This window comes from Crocodylus siamensis, chromosome 3 (assembly GCF_052110815.1).
Source record: "Crocodylus siamensis isolate JL-2025a chromosome 3, ASM5211081v1, whole genome shotgun sequence".
In the NCBI taxonomy this organism is placed as follows: domain Eukaryota; kingdom Metazoa; phylum Chordata; order Crocodylia; family Crocodylidae; genus Crocodylus; species Crocodylus siamensis.
Genome location: NC_143397.1, coordinates 141,511,738 through 141,527,549, shown reverse-complemented (window position 1 = coordinate 141,527,549; position 15,812 = coordinate 141,511,738). Strand labels below are relative to the sequence as shown.

Genomic DNA, 15,812 nt, shown 5'->3' with positions numbered 1-15,812 from the left:
CAATCAGGGCGACTAGGATCTGGAACCAACCTCCAAGCGGAGTAGTGCTGGCTCCTACCTTGGGGGTCTTTAAGACAAGGCTTGACAGTCACCTTGCTGGGGTTGTCTGAGCCCAGTTTTTTCTCCTGCCCAGGCAGGGGGTCGGACTTGATGATCTGCTCAGGCCCCTTCCGACCCTACAAACTATGAAATGCAAAAATACCACCTGGTAGGACTATTCTGTCTTCTTGACTCTACCTACTGGACTAGAGGGTAATATTTTCAAATGTATCCAGAGACTGAGGAGCACAAGTCCTTTGTATCTGGAAAGTGAAGGTGGAATTCAGATAGAAATCAGTATGACTTGTGGTCCTAAGTCACTTAAGAGCACTTGGAAATTGTATCCACTTACCAATAGCCAGTGTTTGTACGTGAGGGAGGCAGAGAGAGGAAAGCTTAATGACTGAGACAACAATGCACTTGCAGGGCTACCATTTCCAAGAAGCACCTGATTTTTTTGCTCCATATCTTAAAATGTCTGGAGAAGGAGCTTACCACCAGCACCCAACTCCCATCTTAATTCTCCTGTTAAGCTTCTTCAAGTGCAAAAACTTTCCTGGTATATAGCTCACTCTTCTTATCAAAGATCAGTTATCAGAGACAGGGTGTACCTGAATTGGGAGGAAGATGGCCTCTGTGTTTTCCAGCATTGCCCACTATCTACTTTCAGTTTACCAGCAGCAAACATGTTTGACATACTTGACAGGAAGATGTTGGACTTACGAGTTCACACACAATACCACAATGTTTTTCCACAGGTTCCTGGTTCCCACCACTTTAACAATGCAGACCTTCTTGGGCCTCCTGGTAAGCTCCTTTTCGAGCTCTGAAACAAACCAAATCAAAAGTCATTCTCTGGTGGGTGGGACAGCAAAATATCTGGGGAGTTTAGTCTTTGTTATGGGAAGAGGGGGTTCATTGCTTCTTTTGTTGCTCTGAGGATGCCACACACCTTAAACAATTCTTGATCAGTTTTCAAGGCTCCAAATCCTGCTGACCCCCTCTACAGAGTAAGTGGGGGGTCATGTGGATCCCTTCAGATTCCAAAAGTTTTTCCCAGTTTAAAAATATTTATGCAGAAAATATACTCAGAGGTAGGAAGTGGAATTCAAATGGACAATCAGGCCCAGAGCCAGAGTGCTAAATAAGGTGGCCTGATATACACCAGCATCTCTACTAGTGTTATAATCCTGATCAGCAGTGCTTTCTGCTCATGCTATACCTTTCCCAGAAACAGCCCTCACATATGCAACAAAACCTGTGTCATTTCTGTAACATGGACCTGTGCCACTGAGGAGGGGATTGAATACTGTCGAATTCATTTGATATGTGCAGTCTTAAGGAACACTGAAACCTAGGGTTCCAGAAAGAAATGGCTAATACATTGTGTTCAGGTCACTGTTTGTCCTGAATTTCAGCCATGTAAAGTAATTTTAATAGAAATTAGAAATGGAGGGAGGCCTTTAAAAAAAGAAAAAGAAAGAAGGAAAGAAAAGGTGGCTCATTGTAACAATCCCCTCAGAATACAAAGCAGCACTCAGTGCTCTAGGATGGGGGTATGCATCAGCCTCACAGCCCTATCTGTTGTTTTCACAGTCCTGCTGGGGCAACTGTGAAAGGCTGTTGCAGTTTTGTACTGGCATGCGGAAAACCCTTGACGATGGGAATTTGCAACACTTTTTTGTGACAAAAGGCAGAAAGGAGGACACTGTCCATTCACTTAAACATTTGAGCCCTCAGGATTAATTTAACAGTTACATAAACATTAGACCATTCTTTTCAAGACACCAGATCAGTTACAAATAATTTAAATGGTAAAACCCTGGTAAAAACTTACAAAATGGCAACCAGAGAGAAACACAATAGCAGAAAAATCCAAGAGTACAAACTGTACCCATTTTTTTTTTATTCATATCACCCAAAAAACTATGTACCAGTTACAATACATACTGGCTGCTTTAGGAGATTGCAAGACAGCCATCCTTTAAGTCCTCTGCATCAGACTGCTTGATACATACATGAATAGTTTGGCTGTCTCTAGCCCCACTGTCTTCTCCAAACTTTTAATGGAGTAAAATGTAATAAAGATTCTCCAAAAGGAATACAAGATGAGATGAAGGCAAACTGCTGGGGGATGGAAGAAATCGTATGTTCACTTGTATTTGAGAAATGTCTTTATTAACAAAATACTGATGCAGAAACACTATTTATGCCAATATCCATGCCCTTCACTACCAACAGATAAGCTAGGCAGGTAAACCTTACCTTCAAGGCCAAGTTTTGAAGAGGTAGAGAGTAAAATGTATATTATGCTTGTGTGCAAGTAGAATACAATGTTGCTTTCATACTTACACAAAATCTTTAAATATCTGATCTACAAAATGCAGCTTGAAAAAATACCTATAAAAAGGTGTTTGATTATATTATTAAGCACAATAATTTGTACTGCAGTATTGAGTAGTTGTCTTGGTTACAGAATAAGTCCCAAAGTGTTGGACACTGAAAAATGATGATACCTGCTCCCCCCAAAATTATAACAAGTATAAAAATGAAACATGAGAGGTGGATACAGCCAATGCATGCAGGGGTACAAGGAAACAAAAGCCAGTATTTGTCAGCACAAAAAGTCTAAGCCAGAGCACACGCACTACATAACTGTTATCAAGATTTCTGTAGGCACCAGTGAGGAGGAGAATTTTAAGGTGCTGAAGGACTGCAAAGAGACTATGGATGATCGGAGGCTCCTCCCCATCTGCACAAAGGGAAACAACATTTAACTAAAAGCAGTGAAGCCAGAAATCAGCATTCTCTGCAGCATCCAGGGAGTCTGTAGTTAGTGCAGGAAGAGTATATAAGTTTCATAGTTTCATAGTAGTTAGGGGTCAGAAGGGACCTAAATAGATCATCTAGTCTGACCCCCTGCCACTGGCCAGAGCACATGCTGGGATCACACAACCCCAGACAGGTGTTCATCCAGCCTCTTTTTGAATTTACCCAAGGTAGAAGCGAGGACCACTTCCATAGAAAGTTGGTTCCAGATCCTAGCCACTCCAACAGTGAAATAGTGCCTCCTAATTTCTAACCTGAACCTATTCTCCAGCAGCTTCTGGCTATTGTTCCGCATCACCCCAGATGCTGCTGGGGGGGATTAGGGCGCTTCCTATTTGCTGCTGCTCTCCCCTAATGGGTTTGTAGGCAGCCACCAAATCCCCCATCAGCCTCCGCTTGCTGAGGCTGAACAGGTTCAGGTCCCTCAGCCTTTCCTCACAGGGCCTCCCCTGCTGCCCTCTCACCAAGCAGGTGGCCCTCCTCTGAACCCTCTCAAGGCAGGCCACATCCTTCTTAAAGTGCGGTGCCCAGAACTGGATGCAGTACTCCAATTGTGACCTGACCAACGTCGCGTAGAGGGGGAGTATCACCTCTCTGGACCGGCTTGAGATGTATCTTTGGATGCACGACAAGGTGCGGTTGGCTTTGGTGGCTGTGGTCTGGCATTGGCAGCTCATGTTCACCTTGGAGTCAATGACTACAAGATCCCTTTCCGCCTCTGTGCTCTCAAGGGAGGAGCTTCCCAGCTTGTATGTATGCTGTGGATTCTTTCTCCCCAAGTACAGCACCCTGCATTTATCTACATTGAACCCCATCCTATCTGCCCACTTCTGTAGTCTGTCTAAATCTAATTGCAGCCTCTCTCTCCCTTCGAGCGTGCCTACCTCTCCCCACATCTTGGTGTCATCAACAAACTTGGACAGCGTGTTTTCCACCCCCTTGTCCAAGTTGCTGATGAAGATGTTGAGCAACGTAGGCCCCAGGACTGAGCCCTGGGGGACCCCACTATTCACATCCTGCCAGGTCAAGTGCAACCTGTCCACCACTACTTGCTGGGTGTGCCCCATCAGCCAATTTCTGACCCATCCAACTGTGTAGGCATCAATGCCATAGTCGCTCAGTTTATTAATGAGAATGGGGCGAGAGACAGTGTCAAACGCCTTCTTAAAAGTCCAGAAAGACTATGTCCATGGTGACACCATCATACAAGGATTTAGTTACCTGGTCATAAAAGGCCATCAGGTTGGTCTGGCAGGACCTGCCTTCGATGAACCCATGTTGATTTTCCCTGGGCATGATCTCCCCTGCTGGCCCCTCACAGATGTGATCCTTGATAATTTTTTCAAGGATTTTCCCCAAAACCAATGTGAGGCTTATGGGCCTATAGTTTCAGGGGCCTTTGAAGTTAAGATGAGTAAACTTCTGTCTTTTGACATGGCAGAGGGATGGAGTGAAATAGTTAAAGTCAACTTTGCAGCAATTTCTGAATGGGTGTAGGAGGGGCAAAATCATTCTGAATATGCCCATATGGCAACGAACATTTGTAAAACATGACCTGAAGCCTCATAAAGAGACAAGAAGTAAAGAGGAGAAAGTCAAACAAAATGAATGATATTGTATAACGTCATGGTACACAAAAAGGCTTAACAAGGTGTCCTCTGGTAGTGGTATTATCTGTTGTTACAACTGTCAGATCTGCATGCTCCCAGAGTGGAATGGTGTAGCTTTAGCCAACTAGTTGTAACCTCAACCTCATTTTAGTTGGAGTTAAAATTTCAGGGTGTGGACAGAAATGCATCTCCCCACTGTAACTGAGAATGCTTTGCAGGAAGCGTTCTGAGTTGCAATAATCCCCTAGACCAGACAGAAGTTCACTGTTGGTTCCAGGGGGAGAGGAATCTAGCTGCTGGCTGGGAGCCTACAGCCCATTCCCACCAGCAGTGGGCCCTCCTCCCTTCAAACCTGTCACTGTTTGCAGAATGGGAGGGGGAGGAAGGGAGCAGAGGAAGCTCATTCTAAGGGTTCCCAGCTAGTGCTGGAGGGTGGGGTAGGTGAACTGGAGCACTCTAATCTTGGGGGGGCTCCAATACACCTGCCCCACCATCCAGCAGGGGATGATAAAACCCCAAAATGAACTCACTGTGCTCCTTTCCCCTCTCCCATTCTGAAAACAGCAACAGGCTGGGAGGCAGCACAGACAGAAGTTATAGAAGACGCTCTGTTTTGAAACATATTCATCTGACCCCTCATGCAATGAGGGTTCAGATTTTTGCCTGAATGGCCATTTTTGAAGCTGTTTGCAGCTGTCCACTTGTGTTTGGTCATGGCTATAGACTGCCTTCTGTGGCAAGATTGTGTGAAAATTGCCACTTCTGTCTATGCCAACAGTGATTTAGTTTACTTCTGGAGCATGCAGATGTAACAGGTACATCGCTACAGCTGATGTTGGTCTTAAATAGTAACTCTCCCTATCTTTTTAAAGCAGCTGAAAACTATGTCTGTCCATAGCCAGGAATACTGGTTTCCCAATGCAGCTTCTTCCATCAGTATAAGAAATTAAGAGCCATGTATCCACACTGCTTGGAACATTCAGACCTTGATTTAAACATGCTGGGGACACCCAGTTCCAGAGATTTGGCTTAGATCACTGTTAAGAGTAGAGTGAAAGATAGTTCATCCCCTGCCAATACGAAGTGCCTAGGTCCCGTCTAATTTTAAAACTTCACAATCCAAAGCATTTCCACCTCCCTCTCTGGGAGGCTATTTTATAGTTCAGTGGATCTCACTGTATAAATAGATTTTACTGACCTATATCTTAAAATGCTGCCACTCAATTCCATGCCATTAACTCAATTTTATTTCTTACGCCAGACTGAAAATGCTTCTTTAGGCCTGTTTTTCCCACTCTTCAGATATTATCTCCTTTAACCACTGGTATTCATCCATGCTTTATATACTTAACTTTTTCAATACTTCCTTAAATCAATGCTGTCAATTATTTTGCTATTTTTAACTACACTCACTCCAATTTATGGTTATAGTACAAGGGTAACCAGAAGTATATTCCAGATGTGGGCACACTATAGCTATAGACAGAGGAACTAACACTGCTGCACATACAGTCTTAAACTGCAGACCAAGTACTGATGCGCTTAGTCTCTGATAAAGTCCTTCACTCATAAGCTTAGCCAATTATTCTTGTTCTAGTTGCCATAAGCATTTAAAACATAAGACAAAATCATCAGATTGCAAACAAATGCAACTCTCAATAATACTCAGATTAGTTGACCCTTTGGGTAACCTTTCTCACTTCTTCACTTTTTTCCATTGTTCCCTTATCTGTAACTTAGACATATAACCAAGCATCCTCAAAATATGAGGCCAGGCTGGCATTTAAACTCTAATTTATGGCAACAGATGTAGCAGAGACTATAAGCCTTTACCTCCCATTTAAGTGTATAATAATAGTACAATATAAGGAAGAACATTTGTCTGAAACGCTAAGAGCCCTGGACAAATACTTAAAAATATGCATATTATACCATCACCACTGCAATTCCCTTCATTTACCACCACTTCACCAGCAACATAAAACACAAACAATGACTAACTCTGGCCTAGCAAGATAAGCAGCAGTGTGCCCTCCTACTCACTTCAACCTCACCCAATGACCAAAGTACCAGAGGGAAGGCTTGACCTTCTGGAGAGGGGTTTCAAGGCAAGCTGAATAGGACGGCTGTGGAGACAGCAAGAAAAGAGGGAAGTTCTACAAGGAAGGGTCTTCAAGAAAGAGGTCTTGCCAGCAGCCTACTGTTTTATACACCAACCAGACTCTACTTAAGGTATACAAATGCAATTGCCTGTTACAGGGGAAAAAAGATGGACTATTTATTAAAAAGGGAGATCTCGGATCATTTCAACTCTCTGGCTAAGTACAGACATTCAAAAAGCCCAAAGCTGAATCAATTCGGTCTTCACAGGTTAGTCTAAAGTGTGTAGACTGAACCAATAAGCAAGTGAACAGACATTCACTTTTGATTCCGGAAATACAGCCACATACCTGTAGTGGCTCAGGCCAGAAGCCGGGTGGGGGGAGGGGGGCGGGGGGAGCTAAAGCACACCTCCCTGCTTGGCTGAGCAGGCAACTTGGGTTAAGGCTAGCCCACCTGCCCTGTGAAGGGAGGTTTGTGGGGGAGGTGCAAGGCATTCCGGGATGCTGGGGGACTGTGAGTTAACTTGAATCTGGACAGGATCTAGGACAAAAGTTCAATAAACCAATTTAACCTAAATCAGTTAAGATTTCATAGACATTAGGGCTGGAAGGGACTCTGCAAGATCACTGGGTCCAGCCCCCTGCCCAAGGGGCAGGAAGCCTGCTGGGGTCAAATGATCCCAGCAAGATAAGCATCCAAGCGCATCTTAAAAACATCCATCTGGGAGGAGCCTATTCCAGGCTCTGGGGACTTGGGACGGTAAAGAAGTTTTTTCTTATGTCCAACCTAAAACATTCTTTCCAGAGTTTGTGACTGTTAGACTGCATCTTCCCTCAGGGTGCCCTGGTGAACAGACATTCTCCCTGTTCCTGATGCATACCCCTCATATACTTATAGACTGCCACCAAGTCCCCCCTCAGCCTTCGCTTTTTCAGGTTGAAGATGGCCACACCTCTCAGCCTTTCCTCATAAGACCTGTTCTCTTGTCCTTGGATCATGTGCGTGGCTCTCCTTTGGGCACTCTCAAGCTTCTCCACATCCTTCCCAAAGTGTGGAGCCCAGAACTGAATGCAGTACTCCAGCTGCAGCCTCACCAAGGCTGAGTACAGTGGGAGGATGATATCCTGGGTCTTGCTTGAGGTGCATGGATAGATGCAAGCCAGAGTTTTGCTTGCTTTGCTGGCTGTGACACTGCATTGCTGGCTCATGTTCATCTTGTGGTCAGTCATGACCCCCAAGTCTCTTTCGGTCACAGTGCTAGCGAGTGTAGCACTGCTAAAGCTATAAGTATGATGCCGATGCCTTCCCCCCCAAGGTGAAGCACCTTGCATTTCTCAGTGTTGAATGCCATAAGGTTTTGATTTGTCCACCTTGTGAGCCTGTCCAGGTTGGCCTGAATCACCAGCCTATTTTCTAGTGTGACCACACTTCCCCACAGTTCGGTGTCATCCACGAACTGAATCCACATAGTTTATAAATATGTTAAAGAGTACTGGTCCAAGTACGGAGCCCTGGGGGACGCCACTGGTCACCATGTGCCATGTTGATGTGGTTCCATTGACTATTGCTTTCTGGATCCAGCCACTGAGCCAGTTCCCCAGCCATCAAACAGTAAGGTTGTTGAAGCCACAATTCCCCAGTTTAACCATGAGGACTTCATGGGAGACCAAGTCAAAGGCTTTTTTGTAGTCCAAATAGATGATATCAACCTCTTTTCCTTTGTCCAGGTGATGCATCACCTGGTCATAGAAGGAAATGAGGTTGGTCAGGCAGGGCCTACCTGCAACGAAGCCATGCTAGCCATCTTTCAGAATGCTGCATTCCATTAGCCTGATGTTGATCATTTCTTTGATGCTTTTTTTCCAATATCTTTTCAGGGATTGAGGTCAAATTAACTGGTCTGTAGTTCCCTGGATCTTCCTTCCTCCCTTTCTTGAAGATAGGCACCACATTGGCCCTCTTCCAATCCTCAGGAACCTCACCCAAGCACCACGAGTTCTCAAATATCCTCGCCATTGTCTGAGCTATGATGTCAGCCAGCTCTTTTAGCACTCTTAGGTGCATTCCATCTGGACCAGCTGCTTTGTGGATGTCCAGCCTCTCCAGGTGTTGCCTTACAAGACCTTTGCCAATGATGGGTGTGTGTTCTCTCCATACCCTGGCAATCCTGCTTCTTGTTTGGCAGGGTGATCCCGCTGGGCTGGTGGAAGACTGATGCAAAGTAATCATTAAGGAGATTAGCTTTTTCCTGGGTGTCGGTTGTCAGCTATGCAGCATTTAGTTTAGCAAGAGTCCAATGCAGCCCTTGTTTTTCTTCTGACTACCCATGTATTGGAAGGAGGACTATTTGTTGTTCTTGATTCCCGTAGTCAATTTGAGTTTGGTTTTGGCCTTGGCTTTCCTAGTTTGCTCTCTACAGGTATGGGCCAGTACTGGATAATCCTCCTTGGTGATGTTACCCAACTTCCAACACCAAAGCTGTAGGCTTTTTTCAGATACAGGAGGTCCATAAGTTCTCTATTTACCCACAGGGGGCACCCAGCTTGTTGTTACCTTTCCTACAGGCTGGGATGGACTTCCCTTGTGTTTCAAGGATCGCATCCTTAAGGAGCAACACTTCCTCATGGACTCCCCTCTCTGTTAGATTCTGGTTTCTCAGGGCCTTGGCTACCAGACTCCTGAGATTATGAAAGTTGGCTTTCCTAAAAATCAAGGATTTCTGCATTGCTGACTGATTTGCCAGCTTTGCAATGGATAGAGAAAGTGAGCAACTCATGATCACCATCTTCCAGCTTCCCTTCAATTCTCAGGTTGCTCACTAGATCATCCCCTTTGGCCAGTACCAGATTCAGAAACACCTTACCTGTTGTTGGCCCGTAGACTTCTTGAGACGAGTAGAGTTTGTCAATGCATTAAGTCTGATACTGATACTACATGCATCCAGGTTTAACTTCAACAGGTTTCGGGCATTTGAAAGTGGTTTATGTGCACTGAACTTCTATTGTTTTACAGATTTGAAATGGGTTCCGATCACTGTTATTTCTGTCCCTAGCCTCTAAGGATGTTTGTAGGTGACATTTTAAAGCAGGTTTAAAGCAGGTTACATGCCTCTTGCGCCGCTTTAACGGCATTGCTGTTTGCACATTCAGCAGCATATTGCACGTTAATTTCAGCTGCTGCAACACAGTCAGCGGCATAATGTGCCGTAAAAGACTTTGGGATGCAGCAAATGACTTTGGGGTGCTGCAAAGTAAAACACTTCCAAGGAGTTTTAGTGTCCTACCCTACAGCCATGAAGGGAGACTCCGGACTCCGTGTGGCTCTGGGGCTGTGGAGACAGACCATGCAGGCAGCCTGGGAAGGCAGGCTCCACAGAAAGGGAAAAAGCAGAGAGCCTGATCTCTCCCCCCAACCCAACTGAACCTGCCTGAGCTGTGCAAGGGCCCTATGCTTCCCTCTGCAGCTGCGGTGCCCCCTGGGACTGCCCAGGCCAGGTACCTGCAAGTGGGTGCCACTGCTGCCGTGGAGGGAAGCACTGGCCCCCCTTCCCTTCCCCTCCTGCAGCTCAGAGGTTGCACTGCCCGCCAGTGGTATTTTTAAAAAAACCTCTGCTTCTACGTAGGGAGAATTAAACCCCCAGATCATGTACAAATGCCCTAAGTCAGTGCTGGCTTCTTAACAAATCAAGCAGGTTCCATTTCAGATACCAATTGCTCTTCACAAGTGTCATCACAGAGCTCTTGGTGCAGAATGAACACAAATGCTTACTTGGTGATTCTGTTCTGAATCCCCTAATTAAAAATAACTCACACTAAGCATTTCAGTCCTTACAGATACATAAAGGATGTTGAGTATGTGGAAGAATCCCTCTCTGCTAATCAACTCACAGCCCCATTAGATGCTTTTCTGCACTTCAGAGGCATCACTCTTTGTAAACTTTCCACTCAGGGACACAGGAGGAAACCTATTAACAAGAAAACTCTATATAACCTTAGTGGAAGACACAGCTTCTCATTAGGAAATTTAAGTTTTATGTGAGGGAGAGAGAGAGAGAGAAAGAAAGAATGAACCTCTCAAAGCCTCCAATTTTTCTGCACAGACTTTGATACAGTTGAATTCTCATGGGATCTTCTACATTTCAGAAGTACTGCTTTCAGATCAAATTCACTCAAGCCCTTTGCTACCAAACTAAAATGCATGCTTATCTACCTCTTCATTACCACCTTGTTACAAAGAGAAGCAGACATAGCTAATCAATCAAAGCCCAGAGAAAAAGCAGCCAAAACTGCCAGCATCCCTTAGGGATGGCCTCTAGTAGATGTTAGTAGCCATAACACTGAACACTTTTCAACACAGTGTTGTACTGAAAGCACCACACAAAATTAGTTAATTCTTACAGCATCCATTTTGCAGGAAACAGGGAGAGATTAAGGGTTCACTTGTCAATCCACGTCAGTCAGTGGAACAGAATGGATTAGAACTCAGTATCCCAATTTCTTACCACCATTCTCCTAATCTCTGGAACCTCTCTCCAGTAAACTTAATTTAAAAATAAAATGTGTTAAAGGAACATAATTATGGTTAAGTATAATCAAGTACACTTTGGTGTTTGAAAGTACCAGTATTAGCTCACCTGGTCAACAGTAATTAGGCACCCTTGTGTACCTGGATTATGATACAGTTCAGAATGATGTGATCACATGCTATTTTTTCCCCCTGCTGGACTCCTGCCTATTTGGTGAATGGGCAACTATTCAGTATTTCTTATTCTCCTTATTCAGTGGGTGGTCCTAGTTTTGTTTAACAGAAGCCAGGCAAACCCTCAAAATTACTGATTTCCGCATGAACAGGTATATGGTGCTCTGAGTATCTGATGCTACATAAACATAAATTAAATAATTTCCACAAGTTTCCTGTGAGTTGAGCAGGGGAAGATTATCCCTATTTCACAGACAGGGTACAGAAAAGGGATCAAGGAGAAAAATCCCTTAATTTCAGGAACCCCGCTTGAGATATTCATGCCGTAATTTTTCAAAGTACTTAGCATTTAATAACACTTTACACACCTAAATTATAATTCCCAAATACGCAGCTGTGAATGCTCAGTACTTCTGCAAAGAAAGCTCCAATATTTCAAGGTAGGTAACCAGAAAATGCAACACACACCATAGGTGAGCAGCTATGAAAAATTTGGAATGATTTGCCCAGTATCACCTAGGAGCTCTGTGATGGGCACAGGGAAAGAATCTAATTCTTCAGGGTGGAATTCAACTTTTTTAGCCACAAAACCATCTTTTGCCTCCCTGTAGTCCCCTGCCTCGTTTTACTACACACCTTCCAACTTCTGCAACAAATGAGGTAGGGATCCTACAGACAACAGCTTTCTTCCCACAGCATCATCCATCCTATGCACTGAGTTAGGCATGGGTCCTGTGGAAAAAATAGGGTGTAATCATGTTATTTAAAACTGTATCATAATTAATGCATGCCAGGAAGCCAAATAAAGGTTGCATAAGCAATGCAAGGATTCAAGTGATCTAACATTTATTACATTAAAAAATTAAGGCATATTTTCTATATTTAAAACTGAAGACATTCCTAATTAAAATGTCTGGAATCAAAATGAATCCCCACATGCAGGGTTTGGATATATATGAGCAGAGCTTCATTCCTCCCATTTGAGCTACTGGTAGCACTAGCAGACGGAGTATGTGGGGCAGGCATGATAGGAAGAATTTGCCAACAGCTATGTAGCTATTTTTGCTATCATCTGGAGAATGCTAGACTCACTACCTGGTTCTGAAACCTCTTATCAGTCCTCGTTCCAACTCTTGTTGTCCTCTGCAGCAGCCTACACAGCCACCACCACTGGTCTCTGCTCCTTCTCTGTTCCTACCCCCACCCCCTCCATATTCCTTAAAATTATTCTTACCATCCCTGCCCCTAAGTCAACTGCATCCCATTGTCTGCTCCCACCTCCTTAATCCCTCCAGTTCCTGTCCCCTGACATGCAAAGAAAACAATCTTTCCCCACATAAATACAGCATTGCATTTCTCTCTCCTCCCTTCTCCTTCAGAGTGTCTGAGCATCAGCCAGGGGAGCACTGAGAGCAAAGGGCAGGGGAAGGGGTAAACAACAGAACACAGGAGAAAGGCAATCTTCCTCCCCTTGTTTCCAGTGCTTGGGTCCTGCTCAAGCAAGTCTGCTGAGTTGTGCGTAGGGATGGCACATGCACATGAAAGAGCAGGGGCTCATGCAGAGTATCCACAGAGAATTTAGCTGTGAAGTTCCAGTGAGCATCTCCTGAGCACATGCAAACCACATTGGTTCAAAGGTTTATAATTCAGGTGGACATTGAGAGAAGGGAAAAGTGTTTCACCCTGGCAAAAAAGGTTAGCCCTCTGGCTACTGCCAAATTTCAAGTCCAAGCTCCAAGGCACTTGAGCATTAGGGATGTTCAGTTAAATGGGGTTTGTTGTACTACATATGCATTTTTCCTTAATCTCATAGTCAGAAATGGCTTAACTGTTTTAGCTGAAAACTTCCAAAAAAGAATCAGCCTAAGACTGATACTCAGCCCAAATTATTCAAACTTGGGGAAAATTATAAGCAACTGAAAACAGGGTCTTGCAGAGGGAAGCATCAGGTAGTCTTAATTTGACTACAGTGGTTCTCCCCCTTTTTAGACGCAAGGTACTCCTCTCAGTTTTCAGAATTTAGCAGCATCCCATTTAAAAAATAATGTAAATGAAGTATGAAAATTGTAACATTATTTATTAACAAGTAACTGCATTACAATATTATAATATAATATGCTCCCAGCTTTGCCTGGCCCTGGCACATTTGCTCCCACCTAGACTCCAGAACACCAGGACATGGGTCCAGGTCACCCCTGGGGCAGGAAATGGGTGAGCTAGTTTCTGGCCTTAGCTACGCCTAGGGCCAAAATGGACAGAGCCTGGAGACACCACACCAGCAGGGATGAGGTGCCAAGCTATACACAAGGCATATGGGGGCATGGGTTACGGAAAAGTGGTGATCAACAGAATATATGGGGGACCCCCTTCCTCATCCCAAGTGGGGTAACTCTGCCATGAGAGCTGTTCTTCCAAGGACTCTTGCACTGGGGACCAGAGCCAACTGGCCCCATAGCCCCCTCCCACTGGCCCTGGGAGTGTACAAGGATCTGGAAGACAAGTCAAGTAAGGCTGAAAAATGCGGCTCTGCATTTGCACATGTACCCACCCAATGCAGAGCACGATGCTTAGACCGACTGACACGGGGTCACCAGGGGTCGTCTCTTGTCCATGGAACTCTGGGGCAGGTTGTGGGGGAGAAGCAAATGCCTTGCTTACTTCCTGGCACAGGGACTGGGCACTGCAACACCCTTATAAGCATCTTGTGGTACCCCAATTGAAAAAAAAAAAATCACTGCTTCACTGTCTCATAAAACAGATGTTCTTATGGGTGTTTGCTCTGGCTCTTCATCCCTACTATTCTTTATATTTAGAACCCATCATCCCTTCCCCCTGGTACTTTTGCTGATCATGAGCAAAAGCCTAGCTACTCACACCCAGTTATTGCTCATCACTTGGAATATACAGCAAAAGATCAAAACAGAACTAAATGTGTTAAAAAAAAAAAAAAAAATCATGGCAGCAGTTTGCTCAGTAGCAGGCAAGGTAAAATAATTCTGTTCTTGTCTAAAACACAAATAAATAAATAAAAGCCCCTTTCTTAAAGTTACAGCTTTCATCACAGAAATCAGGACAAGTATGTTGCGTGTGTCATCATAGTACCATCACAGTAATACATCTGCAGTGAATATGGTACATATACATGTTTCATAAGCTTTTTTGCTGTTCTACTTAAGAAATGACCCCCCCAATGGGGCAAAATGGTATTCTGACACCAAACTCCATCTGTTTCCTGAGCTATGATGTACCACATGAATATACTGCTTATCCCTATGTGTACCTGTCTAATGGCTAATTCTATCTGCATGTATTCCTTTACACTCTTGTGACTCCCATACACCGATTGACCCTATCTTGGAAATGAACATCTGTGTCCTGAATGTCAACATGTGTTATCGTGTTTAGTTTTTCATCCAGAGATCAGCAAAAGCGGGATTTCCTATTCAATGTGGTCAAGCAGTTATTTTTCCATCAAGAAGTTTCTAAAATGTCTCTTATATATAGAAAGACAATGAGATGCAAACAAGGGCAGGTTTCCATGGAAGCATCAGGTCTGAAACTCAGATAATTACTGATTTAGATTTCCAAATAGCATATAAACAAAAACAAAGATAAGGCTGCATTCTAATTTGAAGTAGAACCTGGTTTACTCCAGCTAAGGATGTTGTCCTTCATCTCAAATATACAAAATTACCAGAAAAAGAATTATTTAACACAGGATACCATTCTTTAAAAAGGGCACAAGGGGATTAGTGTCAAAATCCTTCAGCAAGCCTCTCAGTTCTTGCCTTCCTCAAATGGATCCTTCTTCCACATAGTTCTTTGTGATTTATATTTTTATTTGGGTAAAGCAACTCTGTCTTTCAACTGCACTGAAATATCAGTCTCTTCTTGCTTTCCAGAAGGAAAAAACTCGGATTAGAGAGGGTAGAAATTCCAAACAAAAGTTTTCGCAATCAAAAAATAAAAGTTAACATTTTTCTGAGTCAACATTGCTAAAACAGTTCTCTTTGTCCAAATGATTTTTTAACAGACATTTTATTGAAAATATTTAAAAATTGTTATGAGAATACGTACTGATTTTTTTCATTTATTAAACAGATTTCAACACTTCAATAATATTCGGATTAGCTCTAAATGATATATCCAGATTTCTAATATGCATAAAAAAAAGTGTAAATGTTAAAAAAACCGACAAAATAAATTGTTGTGGGCAAACATCATGGTACCTGCTTAGCAATTAACAGTAAAATAGCTGTAAAAAAAAAAGATTTTTCCCTTTATTCTGATGCTCAGAGAAAAATGAGGTAGGGTGCCTCAAAGCTTGTCTTTATCCCAACCATGTAGTTGGTCCAATAAAAGATATCACCCACAAGAATTCTGGCTTCTTGCGTGAAGGCTTTTGACACTGTCTCTCACCCTGTTCTCATCAAGAAACTGGGGGGCTGTGGTGTAGACACCCACACAGTCAAATGGGTCGCCAACTGGCTGGAGGGCCGCACCCAGAGGGTGGTAGTAGATGGGTCCTTCTCA

At 43.7% G+C, this 15,812-nt stretch overlaps 1 protein-coding gene across 2 annotated transcripts in view; it reads right to left on the bottom strand.

Moving 5' to 3' along the window:
- Positions 1-15,812, bottom strand: part of SLC22A23 (solute carrier family 22 member 23) — a 192,917-nt gene that overhangs the window by 26,879 nt on the left and 150,226 nt on the right. Inside the window, exons 6-7 of one of the 2 annotated variants that reach the window (XM_090039359.1) lie at positions 11,916-12,011; positions 763-865 (exon numbers count right to left, since the gene is read on the bottom strand). In XM_090039359.1, coding sequence (XP_089895485.1) covers positions 763-865; positions 11,916-12,011 — 199 coding nt within the window. The remainder of the gene's footprint in view (positions 1-762; positions 866-11,915; positions 12,012-15,812) is intronic. The other variant, XM_090039360.1, reaches the window with a different exon arrangement.